The 20,284-nt window shown below is 45.2% G+C and overlaps 1 protein-coding gene across 7 annotated transcripts; it reads left to right on the top strand.

The window, feature by feature from the left end:
- Nucleotides 1–3,054: 3,054 nt before the first annotated feature.
- On the top strand, nt 3,055–20,264 carry msi1b (musashi RNA binding protein 1b). Of its 7 annotated transcripts, none has more exons than XM_076164730.1 (14): nt 3,055–3,116; nt 3,340–3,380; nt 3,761–3,842; nt 3,996–4,080; nt 11,575–11,616; nt 11,900–11,992; nt 15,796–15,844; nt 16,318–16,400; nt 16,498–16,615; nt 17,774–17,854; nt 18,815–18,871; nt 19,584–19,646; nt 19,764–19,918; nt 20,223–20,264. In XM_076164730.1, the coding sequence occupies exons 1-14, from the start codon at nt 3,058–3,060 to the stop codon at nt 20,262–20,264; spliced, it is 1,050 nt and encodes a 349-aa protein (XP_076020845.1). In that variant the 5' UTR covers nt 3,055–3,057. The 7 variants fall into 7 exon arrangements, with proteins under 7 accessions (XP_076020845.1, XP_076020842.1, XP_076020840.1 ...); XM_076164727.1 differs by having other exon boundaries at nt 3,058–3,116; nt 19,785–19,918; XM_076164725.1 differs by having other exon boundaries at nt 3,058–3,116; nt 19,584–19,649; nt 19,761–19,918.
- Nucleotides 20,265–20,284: the final 20 nt, after the last annotated feature.

Here is a 20,284-nt window from a genome sequence, read left to right as displayed (position 1 = left end):
CCCTCAGCCAGTGTCCCTGACCATCAACCCCATTGATCATGCATGCAGAAATTTAACACACCCCTTAATTCTTGTCCAAATAGCCCCTGCATGTTCCACTTTCAGAGCTTCATTTGAGAGCAGGCCTGTGTGCAGGCAGGACGCTGGCTGCTGTAATCACACCAGCACAACATGGATAAACTGTGTGAGAATGACTGATCACAAATCCTAATCAGTCCCAGGAAAATGTGTGTTACACACTTTGTGTTATTCATTGTTGTGATTACAAATCATAGCAGTGTGTTCTCGTCTGCTCTCAAGGGCAGTGTAGTGTCTGTAACACCTTGAGTTCAAGATGTAACGGTCCACCGTTGGCATCAGTGTGTCACCTATGAGTACGACCACATTAATTTTATCTCCGGCATCGATCAAAGCCGCCATTGTCTGTGTTTGAATATTGGGCGGCACATCGATAGGCCTTAACATTGGTTACTAGGTCACATGTTGAGTCAGTGTTGAGAAGATTAGCTGGAGCTGCTTTGGTACTAATTAAATACTTAAACCCCTGCAATGAGCGAGTCCAGCACACAGACCTCCTGTTAGAGCACATTGCATAAGCAGGTTTATGGAATGGAAGGTGAACAAAGAAACGTTGTGTTGCTGGTGATAATAATGGTGCAGTAAACATAAATACAAATACAAATCAATTCCCACACCTGTGTGTGTGTGTGTGTGTGTGTGTGTGTGTGTGTGTATTTATTTGAAAGTAAATTATACAAATTGAAATTTGGGGAGGGTACACACCTTATCTTTTGGATCATTATCAGTTTAAAAGTTTATTTGATTGAGTTTAGAAGAAAGACATTCAATTGTTCAACAAGCTCAGGCCACAATAATCCAATCATCTCTTTGGTATTAAATACCATAACAGCAAAGCATCTAAACATCTAATATAAATGCATTTATATAAATATATATCTACAAACTTAACATGCTATATATACACACACTATATAGTACAGCCTGGCATATTTTGAATAATAGTTGAATTCTTAAATAAATAGTATGGCTGCAACTAAGTACTCTTTTCATTATCGATTCATCTGTTTTTATATGATCTGATTAATGTTTTAATGTCCATAATTTAAAAAAAGTATGTAGTTGACAATTCAATTGAATATTGACCTGACTATGAAAGGAAGTTTGGCAATCATACCATCACAATAAAAGCATCACTGCACTGCATCGAAGAAGCGTTTGTGTTATCATCACATTCAGCATATGGGGGTTTGTTATTGTACCGAGTCAGTGTGACACTTCAACTTATTTAAAAGATGTTTAAAAATTAATTAATTACACATTCACATGTCACCTTTGTGTTCTCTTCCTCCACTTGTAAAATTTCAAACTTAAGTCTTCTCCCAGGTATCTGTGAGTAAACCGCACATGTATGCAGGTGTGCTCCTACCCAGTCAGTGCCTAGAGTGCCTCCTCCCCCATGAAATAGAGTACTTTTCTAAATACTCTAACACTTTGCAAAGAAATAAAAGAGAGAATATAACAACGGTCCCAGCTAAATAACAGCATTGATAACAGTAACAGTCAAACTTAAAGTAACAATAAAACACAAGAAAAAAACATGAAGAGTGGCAACAAAAATTAAAGAGCTCCATTTTGCTTTTATTTTGACATTTTGACTTGGCAGAAATGTGGTCAGTCAATGCCAGAAATGACTGCGTTTCTTTATTTCGAAATAACATGACATGTATAGAGAACATAGAGAACTGTGCAGTCCCTAACAGCCCATCCAGCAGAGCTCTCAGTTCAACATGGCCATCGGGGGCTTGGGTGCGCTCCCCTCGTCTCACCCCCGTCACCCAGCACCACCCGTTACATCTAACAGGTCCACACGGCTGCCTCTTTCTCCTGCAGAAGGAGTCGGCTGTGAGTGAACACAGGTTAGGAACTGGCCAACTCGCTCACTATCTTCATCCTGACCTTTGTCAGTGGTTACTGCGGGAACATCTCTGCCTGGTTTGGAGGCACCCAGAGGGACGGTGCTCGCCGCAACTCCGAAGGAACAAATGTGAACACACACGCATACACACATGCTCTCCAATAATAGTAGAGTAAGCATAAGATATCCTGTGTGTGTGTTTGTACAGTGGTGTGGGGTATCAAGATGATTGAAAAGTTTGTTGGGTTGTGGGCCAAGAAGGACAATAGCAGATTTTCAAGTGGATCCGAACCATCGTTTTGAAGTTTTTACATTTTTAACATTATCTTTAGGCCATAGACATCCATTCATATTGCTTCTTCTGCATTTACCGCTAGAGGGCAGCAGAGAGTTATAAGGTCAACTAGCCATCAAGCCAGAACACTTGGATCACTGAATCTGGATCTGGGTGTGGTCAGAAATGTATTTCGTTTCTGAGTTAATTTATCTGAGCATATTCTTTAAATTACGATATATTTTACTTTTAGAATTTCATTTGCTTCTCTTTTTCGGCCACGCCCATTGGTGCCTGATTACATTTTCTACCATTTTGAATTTTTCCCGAAACAGTTTTTCCACATCGTCTCCTACAATCTCAAATCAGAAGTTTCAAACAACACATGGACCCACTGGTGAGATCAAAGGTTTAGTCTTTGTTCTTTGAGATTCTTTACTGTTTGGCCACAAGTTGCTGCTAAAGTTGAGCGGCACATATCGAGCTGGATCTCATGAATGAATCAGTCTAGTGTGATCACGTATTTTGCGCAAAAAGAGATCAACCGTCCAGTCTGATTTAGTTTATAACGCCATGCCACGATAAACCCGCCAAACCCGCGTGTTGCATCTTCCTGCAGCGGGATGAGAGAGACAGCAGGGGACATGAGGAGGAGGAGGAGGAGGAGGAGGGGGAGGAGGAGGAAGAGAAGGAGGAGGAGTCTGTCCCAGCCTGCATCTGCCCAGATCCCCTCTCTGTCACCCCGGGCCAAACCCGCCCAGCTCGTCTCCGCGCTCACCGCTCGTTTTTCCCGCACGGCTCGGCCTGGACGCAGCGCAGCACCGCACAGCGAGGACACGGACACGGAATGGAGACGGAAGGCAGCCAGAGCAGCCTGTCCCCCGCGGACTCCCCACACGACCCCTGGTAAGGAGACACTAACCTCCCCGGGAAACTTTGCGTGGCTTCTGTGGGACAAACCTGCACACATACACACGCACTTACACACGCTCTCTCTCTCTCTCTCTCACACTCACACGCACACTGGCTCCATTCAGGGCGCAGCAACAAGTCTGACAAACATCAATAAACTCACTCACACGCGTTTATGAATATGGAAATGTGAATATTTTCCCCCTTTTTTCCACAGTAAAATGTTCATAGGTGGACTCAGCTGGCAAACAACACAAGGTAAAGCGTCTCACACTAATATCACTGTCTAAACTTCATTCTAAAGCTTTAAAAAAAATGTTAATAACTCAATGACCCAGTTTACATTTTTCTATTAGTTTGTTGGTTTTCTTGTGTTCTTATAATTAAACCCACTGGTGAATGAAAACACTCATTCAGCAATTAAATCCAATGAATCCAAGTGAAAGAAGACGAGAAGTTAGTTTGAAATTATTGTGTCATTTTAATTTTTTTTTGGCTCCAGTCACACATTCACAACTGGTGACTGTGAGTGAGAAGCGTTGAAGTGTCGAATCTTAAATAGAAATCAGAAGTTTTCCTCTGGTCAGTCTGAGCTCTGTGTACTTGTGTTGATGTGTGTGTACTTCTCTGTGTTCCAGAGGGGCTGAAGGAGTACTTCTGCAAGTACGGCGAGGTGAAGGAGTGTATGGTGATGAGAGATCCGGTTACTAAGCGCTCGAGGTGAGGGAGCCGTGCACCCGTCAAGCTTGGCTTCTGTGCCGGAGCCTGAAAGTTTATCTGAGCGCCGCGATTCCTCAGCGCTCATAACATATCATTTCATTCCACGTCACCCTGCGCTCCTCTTTCATTAATACCTTCCCCTGATGTCTGCAGAGGCTTCGGATTCGTCACCTTTGTTGATCAGGCCGGCGTGGATAAAGTTTTGGCCCAAACCAGGCACGAGTTGGACTCCAAAACAGTGAGTTCTCTGTATTTACTTCCCACCACCAGCTAATCCCATCGCTCAGTGTTTGATTAGTGGATTTTCCCATAATCCCACAGTGAAGTGTAACACTGCTGCATGTTATTGTGTTCACAAAGTTTCCAGTAAACTTGTGTTTCTTACAAACCAACTCTGTTTTTGTTGTTGGTGTTAAAAATGCACCTTTCTGCTGCTGTGCCACATGTTTTAATACTGTATATCCTCCATAACGTGCTGTGGAGTCACATGGGAAAACCAGCGCCGTCTTTGCTTTGCTCTCCAGCCAAACAGCAAAGGAAATGTTACCCAGTGTCAATTTCCATAGAAACAGGGAAGTGGACAGGGTTCCTTTCACTGCTGGGCTCAGATTTGGTGTCTAGAAAGAGCGAACCAAAAGTTCCTTTCTGCTTTCCTTGTAAAGTTGCGTGTCCCAAGGGGCTGAAATGACCCCAAAAAGTGTTTCAGTGGAACAAGCGCTTGCAACATGAAACCCTGGAGATGTAAAAGCAGCACCTCAATGAAGTCGAGCTCATCTTCCTGCTAATCTGTGAACACGGTGATGGTTTAAAAAAAAAAATCAAACCATTGCCGTTTCACCTGTTTGTTGTAGCGTAGAATGTATTAATCATCAATGCTTTAGACTGTGACAGTGAGCGTCTTTTTGTCAGTAATGAATGTGGGCCAGTTGGGGAACAATGTGGCCCATTGGTCGCCATAGGGACCAGTGCCCCCGCCTCTCTCCTCAGAGGGAGTGGTGATGGCCGTGGGTTAGTGGCTGTATTGAAATGAGGAGAGGCTGTTTCTTCTCCCGCTTTTGTCCTCGGAGCGAGACACCTTCTCAAATCTGGGAAGATCAGTGTAGGTGAGAGACGAAGCAGCACAGGAAATGGAGGAGAAACAGAGGTTGTTTGCTTTCCAATAGTAAACAGCGATCAGGAAATGAGAGATTTTTCTTCTTATATAATTATCCAGTAGGAAGGAGTTGCGTGATAAGTGGGAATGAATGTTGGGTTTCATTTTTTTGGTTTCCCCAGCGTCTCACTGTTAGTGTCACTTGCAGGCACGACAGCTATGACAAGTAGAGGCATCATGGTTGGACGCCACCAACTCACCATGGGGTTTGTTTCCATAGTGACTACCCCCCCACCCCCCCGACGTTGAAGAATGACTCTGACACAAAAGAGAAAAGGAAGATAACAATGCAAATCATTTACAATCATTTCTTGGATACCAGAAATCAAGACGGCGTAAACACTCAGAGAGACGAGGTCACCAAACCAGACAGTTTAGTCTCACGTTACCTCTTTTCATAAGCAACTTATTAACTTTATTCATGGCAGACTGCAGGGATGAGCACATCATTTCCTCTCTATAATTTTTCCTGCTAGCGTTTATTACCTTTGCGGAGCTGCGCGGCCTGGCTGGCCGTGGCGGGGCCTCTTGTGGCTGGCAGTTGGGTGTGTCGGCGGTGTGGTGGGGGCTGCAGCGGTCTCACAGAGTGTGTGTTTGGCGTGGAGAGGGCTCAGTGATCAGCCACAGGGGTTGGATGGTGAGTAGAGTGGGCCTTTTTAGAACGCGCTCCCTGCCCCCCGCTCCCTCTCAGACAGGTTATCCTGTTAGAGAGGGAGAGAAAAGTTCTCCAGTGGCAACAGAAAGAATGTGCCATGCTGTGACCGACTGAACCGCTCCGGCACTGGAATTAACAGAGCTTAAGAGCAAATACAGTGTTGCAGAGGAATTTATTGGTGCTTATTGTGTTAAAGGACAGATGCAGCCTGGTTTGGACCCAGTGTAGGGCGGCAGGTTTACAGTGATTTATGTAGGTGCTGGCGTGTTAGTTGCCCCTCTGCGCGCCCTCAGAGCTTCCTGCTATCTGTAAAGTTAGTGGGGAGCGACGAGCGACGCAAACTGCAGGTTTTTGTGGAACAAAGTTTCCTTTCAAATGCTTTGCCAAGGTGCACGGCCACGGGTTTTACACACAAAATCTCTATTAACTCTGTGTGGAGCTGCCTCTGGGGGTGGGGTGGGTTGGAGGGGTTGTGGCGCTCCGTTAACCCTTTTTGAGCTGCTGGGGGATGAGAGGAGGGAGGGATAACCCCCCCATCTGCGATTAGTATGGCTTTCAAAACTAATAGGATTGGAATGAACGAGCTTGGGTTGTTCCTGGGAGTCACAGAGATGTTGAGCGCTGCCCGGTCAGCATGTTGCATTAAGTGTGTTCCTGTGTCAGGCACTGTGCTCGGCCAAATACTGCATAGCTGGGAAGTAATTGGTCAAAGAGGATTGCCCTGATTTGATAAACCTCTCTTTGTATTAACGCTCAGCTCCTCTTCTACCTGCACAGAGTGAGGAGACGTTTGTCGTCTCTCAGTTTCTTTACAATCGCTTACACACATTTGTAATAATATGTTCACTTTTTTTTCAAACTCTTCACGCAGCTCAGCACAGCAATTCATTTTTAAACTACCAAAGCACTTCACACATGCGTCAAACATGAGCACTCAATGAGCCAAACCCTAACAAAGGTGATATCTTTACACACACAGGATGACACACATGAAAGCATTGCACCATGTTGCATTTAGCCTTTCTTTGCACATAAATGATTACAAATAGCATCTTTACTTACTGTTTAGAAACTAAATCAGAAATGCTGCTAATCTCTTTACCACATCTCTGCACAAACTCATTTCAAATCAATTACGAATAGATGTAAATAAACTCCGGTCTGTTTCTACACTGAAGTCAAGCCTGCCAGCTGTATTTGAACTCGGCAGGAACATTTTCAGCAATCTTCATTTGTTGGACAAACATTTTACACCATGACATCACCTTACCGCTCAGACAGCCTTTAGCAGGTAGAACAGCACTTACAGCACTGAGGAGCTTATCATGTATTTATATACGGGCTAGAAACTCACCTTAGCACTCTCAAAATGTGTGTGTTTTTTTAACAAGTTTTCCTTCTGAACAATGAAATAAAAAAAAATGTAGTAACAGTGCTGCAAATGTCTGTCTTCAAATTTAAATTGCGGCTGCCACTTTCTCCATTTTGAAATGCATACCTTTACAAATAAAACAAATATGCTTAATATAATTATGCAGATAAGTGTGGCACTTCTTCAACTGTCTGACTTGTTTAATACATTTTAAGTTTAAGTTTTAAATGTAAAGCATAATACTGTGGTTTGCTCCTTAAGTGCTTAATCTCCCTCTCTCCCTGCCTGAAGCCGTCTGGACAGCAAAGTTGAACTCTGACCTCACGTGTCGGACGGAAACCTATATCTTATAAATTATAATGTAAAATAATATAAAATAATTCTAAATATTATCTTGTTTTTTAGCACTTGAATATATTTTCACAACGGCTTCACAATTACTTGAAATTGAAAGTGCAACTCGGCCACATGCGTTGACCAAATCGCGAGACTTTACTCAAATCTGTAACAGTGAGCCGAGCTCCACATCATGTCCGTGGCGACGCCCCTGAGGCGTCTCTGGGGTCATTACGTTGATCCCCCAGCTGCCACATGGGGACCCACGACACAGTCAGCGGCTCCAAAAGGCTGCGTGTTCAGGCAGAAGAGATCGTAGACGTGTTGTACAGTGTGAGCACAAAAATGCGTGCGTGCGTGTGTGTGAGCCAAACGTGCCGCTGTGAAGTTTGTTTTCCATTAAGACAGTCGTCTGACCTTCACATCACTGTTGTAGTGTTTTCATGTCTTTTCTGCTGACAAGGCACAAGCAGTCAGTACCACATCCTCATCAGTGTATAGACTGAACTGGCATCACTGCAGCTCGGTAATCCCTCAGTCACAGTTAGGGACCGTGGTGAAAGTGCAGTGCTCAGCAGATGACTTCAATATTTTCTGTATAAAAATCTACCCACCTTTTTAATACTTTGTTGCAACTGTGTTATCTGTGACACGGGCCAGCACATCGTGCAGCCCACATTTCAACCTGGTCTCACTGTACGTTTACTGCGGCATAGAATTCCTCTCTAATTCTGTCTTTTTGGTTGTGAAAACAGGAGGCATGTGAGAAATTCATTAAGTTTTGTCGGCGGTGGAAAGGAATTCACCAAATATGAACAATGTCGTCACTTTATCATCATCGTCATCATCCTCAGTCTGTGTGAAAGCAGTGAGAAATGATCCAGAGTTGAGCCTGTGTAGGCTGCTGCAGAGCTGAATGTGGGAAGAGCTTTGAGAATGTGAACTTAGTATTCAGTATTATGCATGTACGCGATTGTAAAAAACACTCAATGTATGATCTGCATTATTTTCTTATTTTCACTTTCTTTGTGTTGCATACGTCCCCAGATGGTTCTCAACATTTCTCCCAAGAAACAAACTGATTCCACGCACACAAGCACTGCAGTGTGTCTTTAATGTCCACAATTTCCTCCCCACGGATGTGTGCTGCTCTGTGTTGATTTTGTTTGTTTGTGTGTGTGTCTGTTTGTTTGTTTTTGAATGTGCACAGGAGTGTTGGACATCAGGAGGGTTGGTGACCGGAGGTGACTATCAGAGTAGTCTAGCGACCATAGAAACTAAACTGTAGATTCTGCATCTGATCCTACAGTCTAGCTTAGTCTTCTCACTCTGCTCTTTAGAAACACCTGAGGTGATGTCAACTCTTATATTCAAGTAGAATCGACATGGTGCCCAACTCTGGTAAACGCATGTGGTTTACCATAGAGGCTCTAGCTGTCTACTGTAGTTCAACTCTACCCTCTCATGGTTACGGACTAATCTTAGCGCTGTGCTGTCTCACCATCTGTAACAGCAGTACGGTGTGGAGTAGTCTAGCTCTTCTCTAGCTCTATCAGGCCGGGCATACACCACTACCATTTAACCGCTTACCGTTTTACCCCCAAAACGCAGACTAATATCAGGTTCCGTCGCTAGATCAGCTCGAGTGTTTGCATCGTCTCATAAATTCCTGCCTCCTGATTCGGCTGTTGCAATGTTCAGATAGAAATCAGAACTATTTAACAAATGTCAGGCAGTTTCAGTCGTCTATGCTTCTTCGCTCATTATGTTTACACGCACCAAATGCTCAGTGTTTCCAATTACATATAACAATGTGTGATCAAGCCGTATACATGCATGGAGCCAACAGGAGTCCACCCCTCTCACCAGGTGTTCCACAATCACACTACCTGTATGTATGCATGCAGAGGCAGAAACGAATTTAAACATTTACGTCCCTCAATAAATCTATTTACGATCGCATAATCTCCATCTGTTGCTTTGATTCAATGGCATTAAGGTGTATACATGGCATTGGAAAAGGATGATTTATCGTCTCACAGTAGAATCAAAGTTTTAAAGTTCCAGTAACTCAGCAACACCATCTGACCACAACAAAGTCAAAGATAAAGCAAAAAGAAGAGAACTTTTTTTACCTCTGTAGGACACCTATAAGTGATGGAATTTGTCAACAGGTAGATCAGGAGTAGGGCTCGTACAGCGTGAGCACATCTGTCGATTTGTAATTTTGCTGTGAACGTCGGCTATTAATTCCGTGCTAATAGCATGGCAGAGTGTATGCCCGGCCTCAGACCAGTATAGACTAATATAGAGATCTCAAATTCCAATTCCAGCCTGTCCTGATCCGTATGGCATGGTCTGCTGCTCTGGGGTGTATTGTAGTTTTAGTGTTAGGACTGTTGTCCTGCTATTGAAGGTGTTTCTTCTCCTTGGGTGTAAACATTTGTAAGTGCAGGTCAGAGGACGGTCCAGGTCACAGAGTGTCACTGTCATCTGGACCTGTAGGGGGCAAGATGTGGACCCCGTGACGTAGGTGGTTGTCAACATGTCCATGTAAAGCAGGGAGGCAAAAACAAACAAACACAAACAGAGTAAATGCAGCGGATGGGCTGTCAGTGTGTGTGATTGACAGCTATCTGCTCCCGTCCCCTCACGTCTCTCTGCCCGGCCCCCTCACTGTGTCACACTTCTGCTCTCGCTCTGCTTCTCCTCACCAAGGTGAGATGTGTTTGTGATTGTGGTGCCTGTGTGAGATTCCAGGAGATCACATGTCACATGTTAGTGACGAGAGGCAGGAGTTCGCTGGACATTCCCAGACATTCCACCTGAGCACAGCTACACACAGCTACACACACACACACACATGCATGCACACACGCTTCGACAAACATGGACAAAGGCTCATGCACACACCCTTCATGTACAATGAATTCAGACAAAAGCTTGCCGATGCGCTCAAATCTGTAGGAATAAAAGCTCACTCATGCACGAACACACGCAGACAGTGAAACAAACTTCCTTGCATATGTTTGAGTTTTCACCTGTCACCTGTTTGTCAGCAGAACGGAATAGACAGCAAGGTTGCACCGTTATTGAATCTTCACCAGCAGCGCGTGAGCCAATCACAATCACCGGGACAAGTCAGCAGAAATTATGACTGTGTCCTGAACACGGGGACATGTGGTTGCCCCAATGTGTGTCTCTACGATCCTCCATCCTCACCACTGCACTTAGAGTCTGAAAATAAATAATGTTAGACCTGACTCATATCCAAGACTTTGCCTATTTCGGAGCAGCACAGTCACATTCTGTGCATCGTATATGCAGACGGCGCGTCTCCACGTCTTGGAGAAGTCGTTCTGCATCCATAGTGTTATCTGTTGTCATGACGATGGGTAGGAAGTGAGCTTGGTTTGATCGGCCTACTTTGTGGGCGGGTACGAACATGCAAGATGCTGTTGAAATAGACACAGGTTGAGCAGTTTTTGGTACCAGAGCAACATCGCAATGTGGGTTTCCAGTCAGGATAATGCAATGGAAAGTTTTCTATTGATGTTTTTGGTGTGTTGCTCTGTCTGCAATAGAAGTTATAAAGTAAGAGATAGTTGGGAATAAAGTCTGAGGCAGATCTCAGTGCAGCAGTACTTTGATATCAGTTACTTCAACATCGTAAGAGGGCATTTCACACTTTGTATTATTTATTAGAAATCATAATGAAAATTTCAGCAAATCCAGTTATTGATCCAGACCTGGTGCATTCAGACATACTGTATGCTTGGACAGGGGTGACCTTCATGGCGTCGCTGTGAGTGAACTAGTTTATAAAGAAATTCCTTTATGTTGCAGTGAGGCAGACCTGCAGTTTGTTTCACTGCATTGAATCAGAAGAGGAATAGCTCTGAGGATCATCTGCGCAGAAACAGTACCTGCTATTATACCGTAACTGTGAATGATTTGAAGTCGTAGGATGTGGTAGGAAAATAACAGAAGACCAAGTAACGATCCCTGTGGTACTTACAACGGAAAGGAGCCGAGAAGTACTTGGAAATGACAAATGTAACAAGATTTTTACACGATCGATTGCTATGGTCTCCAAAACCACCCAGACTGGCCTTTTTCAGAAAACCCATCAGTGAAGACATCAGGAAGACATTTCCATTGGTGGCACATCACTAACCAGACGTCTCTGTCTCTGTCTCTGTATTCTCTCCTACAGATCGATCCTAAGGTTGCATTCCCTCGTCGCGCTCAGCCGAAGGTGAGTGGACTCTGGCCTTTATCCTGCACTGATGCTTCCACCCAAGTCGAGCTATGAATTGTACTTCTGGTTGTCAATAATGATCAATCACAGCATGTTTTCACTTTTCACAAAATCAAAAATAATCAAACAAAATGATGCAATAAGGTGGATATTTTTAGTTATTTCTGAAACTGAAATTATTTTTTGTTATAAAACCTGTAGGAACACTCATACAGTCATTCTGATTCATATTTAACTAAAAGAATTTGAATCGTCAAATCTTCTTTCACGTTTTTTACAGTTGGTGACCAGAACCAAGAAGATCTTTGTGGGCGGCCTGTCTGTGAACACAACCATAGAGGACGTCAAGCAGTACTTTGACCAGTTTGGGAAGGTGAGTTCAGCACAGACGAGCTTTTTGAAACATTCCTGCAGCTAAATCAAAGTCTCTAATTTATCACCAAGTGAACTGAAATAATTACACCTTAGATTTTACACATGATTTAACAATTTGTCTGACATTGAATTGTCGTTGTGGCACAAAAATTACGCAAAAAAATCAAAGTTCAGCATTATTATTACAATGTATGTTTTAGCTGAATAGTTTTCTTCATGTACAGACCTTCCATGTAGCGCTACTACAGTCTGAACGATTTGTTGGAAGTATCAAGAGTTTAGAAACACAACAGTCCAGACACGTTGCCATGGTCACACAAGCTCAGCCTGGACTGATTCACGACAAACTCTCTGAGAAAACTTTGCTTGGAACTGAAGGAGTTACACAGCAAGGAGGAGGAGGGTGAGGGGGAAAAAAGGCTCGGACGGGAAAAATAAGGAGGCTGAGAGGCTCTGGGAGGCGCGGGCCGAGCTGGAGCAGCAGGCGAAGTTTGGGATGAGAGGGGGAGCAGAAGGGGGGGAGAACAAAGTTTTGTAGTGAGTGTGGGGTGATGGTGAGGAAGGAGGAGGGATTATCAGAATCTGAATTAATCTGATGTAACAGCTGCTCCTACCCACAACCCCCTCCTGGCTCGTTACCGTGGTGACCTGGCTTGCCCATTGTCCCTAAGTAATTCTGCGGGTAAGGGGTTTTTGTGCTGAAGGAGGAGGGAAGAGGTGGTGTTTGGGGGTGTTAGTATGAGTGTGTGGGGGCCACTTTAGAAGACGGGTAACAATGTAGTTGCCTAACACTCCGAAACGGCAAAATGATTCCTCGGCTTGTCCGACATCGGCCATTTTCTTAATGCAGACTCTTGTGCGTATGTTGTTCCTTGAAATATCTGCACGTAAACTGAAGTTTTTATGTTGTGAAAGGGCAGAGAATAGATGACGGGCTGACAAAGGCCTCCGACAAGAGAGGGAGGGCCCTAGTGAAAGAGAAGGGGAGAGGGAGAGAGAGGGAGACAGAGAGAGAGAGAGAGAGAGAGAACTGGGGCAAAGATGGGGTGTGTGTGTGTGTGTGGGGAGGGGGGGTTATGAGACCTATTATGCCTCTGTACAAAGCTAAAGACAAATATTTTGTTAGTTTGCACAGAAGTTGGTCATCTGCATACTGGGAGTCTCTGGATTACCCACAATCCTAAGTGTCTCTCTGTCGACATTGTATGTGTGATTCCAGCCGCCAACCAGTTTCAGCTGATGGTATGAGATGAAATGAGCGTTACAGGAAAAGCTTAAAACTTTTTCCTAAAGTGCCACAGGTGGGCGGGACACGTTCAGAATCAGAAACTTTGGGCCTCTGCATCTCCAGGCGTTCGGAGCTCCTATTTCCCGCTGTCGCCCTCGGTTACTCGGCGCTCCCTTCCCAATCATAAGTCTAGATGAATTTTGCCAAGAGAGATATCGAGGGATGGACAGCGAAATGTACGCTCCAGCCATCCATGGAAGTTCCTGATTAGACTGCCTCACTGGACCTTTTGTCTCCTGTCCTGGCGAGGACAAAGGGGCTGCAGAGAGGGACGGACAGAGGATAACCGGGAAGATGAGAGGTGGAAAACAGGGATGAGGGGGAATGTTGTCCAGCAGCGCTCCATTAGAATACACACTGTTTGAATTATGGAGCAATGATGCACAATTAAGTCACTTTGCAGCAGATCTCTAACCTCTTCCCCTCCCTCCTGTCTTATCTGTAAACTAACAGCCTTCTTACTTTCTCACAGACAATATGACCTTGTGTGTGCGTGTGTGTGTGTGTGCACTGCCCCCACTTCCTCCCTGTCTTTGTATATCAAGCAGCTTCGAGTTTAGAAGAATCAAACATCGTCCGAGCCTCAGAAACTCATTCTATCGGAATATTTCCCGATTTTCCTTTTCACCTTGTGCGCTGGGAGAAAATGGTGAAAGTGGTTAATAAACCTGAAAGAGAATGATATACTGATGCGTTTCTGTTCTTTTTCTCACAGAACAGAGAAAACCTGATGTATTTCTTTGTATTTTTGTACGTGAAACGACAAAAGCAGCATCACGATGGTCTGCACCTCCATGTTTGCACTTCGTCTGTACATCGTTCATGTCCTATTTTACCAGTTTATACATACCAATTTCGGAGGAGCACTTGAACGCAGCATTAGCTTTGCTGTTGATCGCAATTGATTGAAACTCAACATTTCAATGAAGCTCCCTGATTTCTAATTCGGTCCAATTTTACACACATTTCTCCCAATTACGTGTCATGGATGCGCTCCCTCACTCGTCCTGAATGTCCTCACTTCTGTTCTCACAAACGTCTCCTCCGTTAGGCATCGAGCGTTCTCACACGTTCCAGACAAAAGCGGGAAAATCTTCCTGCTTGGAGTGCGTGTGAGTGAAAGAGGCGACACAGATTTCTTTATGTATGTGTGTGACAGATGAGTGACACGATGGCTAAAACGAGGAGCCGATGAGCAAATGTCAGAGTGGAGGGAACAAGTGACCAACAGGTCTCCTTTCACGCTGACAGACTCCTCGCTCACCCTTGACCTTTCTGCAAGCAAACTGCCCTAGGGGGTCCACACCAGTGCACGCACACACACACACACACAGACCATGTGCCAGAGTGTAAGTGTATGTCCACTCTGGCTGCCAGTGAACTTATTATAGAACATGAGCATAGATTAATTTCCCAAATGTTTATCTGGACCTGAAGTTTAAACACGTCAGCTTGCAGCACGGAGAGAAAAACAGAGAGGAAGAAAGAGGGTCAGCTCTGACACAAGAAACTCTGGGTGTGCGTGTGTGTGTATAGAATAGACACCTGTGACTTTGCTTTATAAAGGGAGGCCGGGCCAGAGGGAGAGGTCAAAGGGAGAAGAGGAGGAGGAATTACGGCTGACTGTGCCAACAAACAAAGCCTCCAGGCCTCTTTGTTCTCTCTCTCCCTCTGCCTTTGTCTCCTCTTTCTCCTCCCTTTTCACTTTGACCCAATCTTTTTTTTTCCTGTCCTCCTCCTTTCACCGCTCTCTCTCTCTCTCTCTCTCTCTCTCTCTCTCTCTCTCTCTCTCTCTCTCTCTCTCTCTCTCTCTCTCTCTCTCTCTCTCACACACACACACAGTCTCTCTCTCCCCCACTCTTCCCTCTCCTACACTGTGCTGTGTCTCACCATATCTCCACCTGTCACTATCGGCTCTCCCCTCTCATCGAGTCTCCACCTGCCCACAGGATTCACCTTTCTGCCTTGTGACTGGCCACTTTGTGTGTGTTTGTGTGTATGTTTGTGTGTGTGTGTGTGTGTGTGTATCAGTGTTTCTCTCTTTGCAGCCCTTCTTTGTCTCTTTGGCTCTCTCCCACTATTCATAAACCATATTTGATGTTGGCTCAAGCCTCTTTTATGAGGACTTTTTGTAGAGTTGCCATGGGAATGTCAAACTTTGCAGGGGTAGAAAGGGGCTGGATTATGGGCTCTGTGTGAGACGGATTGTGATCAGGCAGTTTAGCAGCAAGCACAACTTCCAGCTTCTCTCGGCAGCCATTGTGTATAAGCCAGTAACACCAAGACCCTCCTTGTATTTCTTCATATTTCTCTGTCCTCACCCCCTCCATCTCCCCTTTTCCAACCTGTCGCTCGTCCTCGGGCCTTCCTCTCCTCCCTCCCTCCCTCCCCCCTTTCCGTCCATCTGTTGCTGAGCCTCCCCGCAGAACTTGAGAAGGGCTGAGGTCAGGCAATATGCCGCGTGGCAAGAGAGAGCCCGGCGTAATACTGTGTCGTTTGTCTCTCCCCCCCAGGTCGACGATGCCATGCTCATGTTTGACAAGACCACCAACAGACACAGAGGTGAGACGGAGTGACCCTCCATCTAAACTGCGGCGTTCCATTCCCACAGCCTCCCTCTGCTCCAATCTCGCGTGCTATTCCTCCCTTCCTGGTTGGATATGTATCGATCCCCCTCCACCCCGCTGGCCTCCTGCGCGCTGAGCTGGAGGAGGCCAACAGGGCTAGTCTAATTAGCCAGTCCGTTAATCGGGATCAGGATAAGACCTCCTTAAGCACCTCCTCCCCACCCTGGGACTGATCGATTATGACAGCCTACCAGCTTGGCCTGGACCTTCTGGACAGGAAGGGAGGGAAGAAAGGATGAGCGGGGGATAGCAGTGTTGAGGCCGAGGAGGGGGGGTAGGGGGGCGAGGGCGGCAAATGTGTTAAGCAGCTATTACAGTGCTGATTACTGGAGACTATTCATGGTACTGCAGCACATTAAGGCCTTCTGTCTAATGCTGACTGAAGTTCTCTGGCCTTGTCCTCATCAGGTTTCGGGTTTGTGACTTTTGAGAATGAGGATGTGGTGGAGAAAGTCTGCGAGATCCATTTCCATGAGATCAACAACAAAATGGTGAGCCTCCGTCAGACAGCAATCCAGTTTCCAATGACCCGCTTAGTTTCTGCAAAATTCAGCAACAAGTTCTCTGCTCGTCTTTTGCCCGAAACAGGTGGAGTGCAAGAAAGCTCAGCCCAAGGAGGTGATGTCTCCCACAGGCTCAGCCAGGGGGCGCTCCCGGGTGATGCCCTATGGAATGGATGCCTTCATGCTGGGCATTGGTATGCTGGGTAAGTTGGTATTGATCAGGAGAGGAAGGATGTTGTTTCTGATCATAAGAAGGCAGAGCTGCCTTAAAGGGACAGATCACTATTTTGTGCACAAGCTTGTATAATTTGCTGATCTTCCAAGTTTGACCCATTGACTCCCATTGGCTTCCATGAGCGCACATGTTTAAGCCATGTCCACTATGGCAGCGACTTTGAATTAAATGGTTAACAATATATAAGAACACAAATATTGAGATATGCTTCAAACAAAGTTTCAGCGCCACCATGAGGCTGACAGATATTCACATGGTCTTCCCTCAAACATGTGCAACCGACCTTGTTTTGATCTCCTGTTGTAGAAAGTTTGTATGTAATGATTATGAATGTGAATGTTTACTGTGTAGTATTTACCAGTCCCTTGTAAGGAGAGTTAATACATTTATTTACTCTGATGCACTGTGGCTCAAACTTGGTGACCATAATCACTGTGGGTAAGATCTGTGCAATGCTGTCATCTAGTGTCCAGCCCGATAACTTCTGTACTGTATGTTCTGTGCCCATTTGTAACAAGTGAGGTTTTAGGTTCAAGACATCTTAGATGTGCAAACAGAACAGTGACCAGTGTGTGATTGGCGCTCACTACAACAAATTAAAGTACTTAGTAGAATTAAAGAACTATCTCGCAGTTTAGAAACGCTAAAATGGAAGTACTGCAGCATTGAGTTTAAGAAGGTTATATGTATAAATATATACAGATACAGTACAGAGGATAATTGTGGTACTAGCATTTTTCATGTTATATTTGATTGGTTTTCTTAGATTGTTATGCAGCAGTGTAATCATCCTTTAGAATGTTGTCTGTCATTGAGTTTCCCCCGGTGGAAGCTTTTAGACAAAGGGAATCTCAGCCCAGTGACAACAGGGCGGATAGTGAAACGGAAGATGGTGAGCGGCCTCGGAAGTGTTATCATGAGGAAATCCAGGCCTCCAGGTGTAGGATGTCACCCACCTGCATTCTCACAGGCGGTACCGGTGTCTGACGTTAGGGGGCAGCATTGCTCCGTCTGTAAATCTTCTCAGTGGGAAACTTTTCCTGTCATTGCCCCTGATCGCAGGTTGTCTCAGTCTGTGTCACATTCTGCAGTGATCCAGGTGTTGACGGCGTCTTTGTCCCTGCAGGTTATCCAGGTTTCCAGACGACCACCTACACCAGCCGCAGCTACGCCGGCCTCACCCCCGGATACACCTACCAGTTCCCCGGTAATCACACCACACGCTGCTCACCATACACTGTGGAGCCACTTCAGTCAGTCACTTCAGTGTACATTTTTGGAGATCCACAGCGATTATCTCTCCAGTGTTTACATGGAAATCAGGGTTGTGAGTAAATTGTTACAGAAATTGATAAATAAATCTTTTCATTTCTGTGTTAGCGTTTTTCCCCACAATTTCCAACCATTTCCCACTGTTAACCAGATGATTAATCAAAGAAAACATGTAGATATGTATAAATATTTTACAGATTTCCGGTCATTATGTTTACCTGCACTTTAGATTAATTATTAGATATTTTTGTTTTCAAACGCAGAAATGTAATTGACATCGGCACAAACTCCAAGTAAACAGACTTTAATTCAACTGTAAATTGATGTTCAGGCATGTTAACGTTTTAGTCGCAGTGTCAACAAGTAATTAAAGTAGTAAGTGCACGTAAACATAGTGAGTGAAGGATGCAGGATGCCTCCTCTCTCCTCACTCGTCTGAGCTGAATGAAGGGATTTGGGAAGAAGGATGCAGAGATGTGGGACAAACCCAGAGTCACAAATACAAACATGTTTCCACAGAAGCAGAGGCACTCAGTGTCACTGGCTGCTTGTAAATATCAGAGTGGAACCACATCAGCTTCACTTGTGTATATGTACAAATGTCATGTCAGCATATTTCACTTGAGTGTGTGACGTCGGTTTGGGTAGTACAAAATTGAATATATACATTAACTCTACTACACAGTTTCTGGAGCGACTGCAATTATTTTACTTTCAATTATTAAGTAATTCTAAAAGCTATAATTCACTTTGGGCATTCCTAAAAAGTGTCCCCAATTTGTTTCCCAGCTCCACACTGCCCAGACCTCTGTCCTCTCTCAAGTGTTCTCCCTGTGTGTATTTGTGTGTGTGTGTGTGTGTGTAACTCAACAGCACTCTGATGTTTCTGTTTTAGAGTTCCACTTAGAGAGGACCCCCCTTCTGACTTCACCCCACCCCCCTGAGCTCACAGGTCAGTCCCGTCCCTCCTCTGGACTTTACAAGCAGCATGTTGTCAGTCTGCTACACGTGAACGCTGGGCTGTAATCCAGAAAGCCGGTCGAGCAAAAACCCAAACCTGAGCTGGCTGAGCAGCGGTCAGAAACAGCATGTAATGAATGTATATGAATGAATGTATAATAGAGGGTAGCTGCTAGCTACTAAACAAGCGTCTCCTGCACAAGGTTAAACTGGAAAGGCCCAGAAAACAGCACTTCAAGTCCTCCGAGGCCTCGTCTGTTGTTACAAGTCAATAAGGCAATATGTCGTAGCAGACGAAAGACAAATTCAAGCAAAAGTAAAAAAGCAAAGACAACTTTAGACGACTCAAGGTTCAGACGCTTTCTGACCCTCGCTTTCTGGAATATTCCCCACTCACTCTTTGCTTTGCATGTTTGCTTTCGTCCATGCTTGGTTTGTGCCTGGAGGCTAGTTTGGCAGAGATGAAGATGCAGTGACCTCCTCAGCTGCTCAGGCATTTGTCTGATTGGTGAACACACACGTGATGACCTGGTGCAGCGGGTCTGTGTGGCTCCGTGTCTGCTCCCTCGCAGTCGCTCAGCTTGGTCCAATGTTTCACAATGTTTCTGTGCTCAGCTGGAGGATTTTTAGTGCTGTTGGTTTGCAGATCTCTGTTATGTGTTGGAACGTTTTGAAGTTGAGCCTCTTCTTCTCCTTCTCTTTAGCCATTCCTCTCACAGCATACGGACCAATGGCTGCGGCGGCGGCGGCAGCAGCAGTCGTTAGAGGTATGTTTATCAGACCTTCATCTCATTAACAGTGTGCCGCCTGGTGTGAGGATGAAACCCTCCACCCTGGTGTTTCACACAGGCCACAGTCAAATCTGATGCTGCTGGTAATTGCAGGTTCCACCCCGTCTCGCGCAGCTGGATTTTTGGGTACGAGCAGCCCGGGGCCGATGGCCGACCTGTATGGGGCAGCCAGCCAGGACTCTGCCGTCAGCAGTTACCTCAGTGCGGCGAGTCCTGCCCCGAGCACTGGATTCAGCCACAGTCTGGGGGTAAGAACACAAACTCAGTCGTTTCTCTTTCTGTCCCTGCTTCTTAACAGTCACATGACGAAGTCCTTCCAGAGTCTGTGGACCCCCAGTTCAATGGATTCCTAAATCAAAATCTAAATGAAATTGAATAAAATTGTTCCCCGTTTTACAAAACTTTGTCAACAAACTAGAATTTTGTGTTGTGTGTCGCGGTCGGTGCCCCCCAGTAACGGATGATGGTTACGTACAGCGCCAGCAGGAGAAATCAGCTGTATGTTTGGAATAACAAAATGAACTCTAACCTTTGATGATCTTCCCCTCACAGGGCCCTTTGATCGCCACAGCCTTCACTAACGGCTACCACTGAGGAAGTGAGTCGAACCTCTT

This window comes from Genypterus blacodes, unplaced genomic scaffold, assembly GCF_046128005.1.
Source record: "Genypterus blacodes isolate CSIRO-AG114 ecotype Tasmania unplaced genomic scaffold, CSIRO-AGI_Gbla_v1 ptg000138l_1, whole genome shotgun sequence".
NCBI lineage: Eukaryota > Metazoa > Chordata > Actinopteri > Ophidiiformes > Ophidiidae > Genypterus > Genypterus blacodes.
The sequence above is the reverse complement of the archived record's forward strand: the minus strand, read 5'-3'. Positions and strand labels throughout refer to the sequence as shown.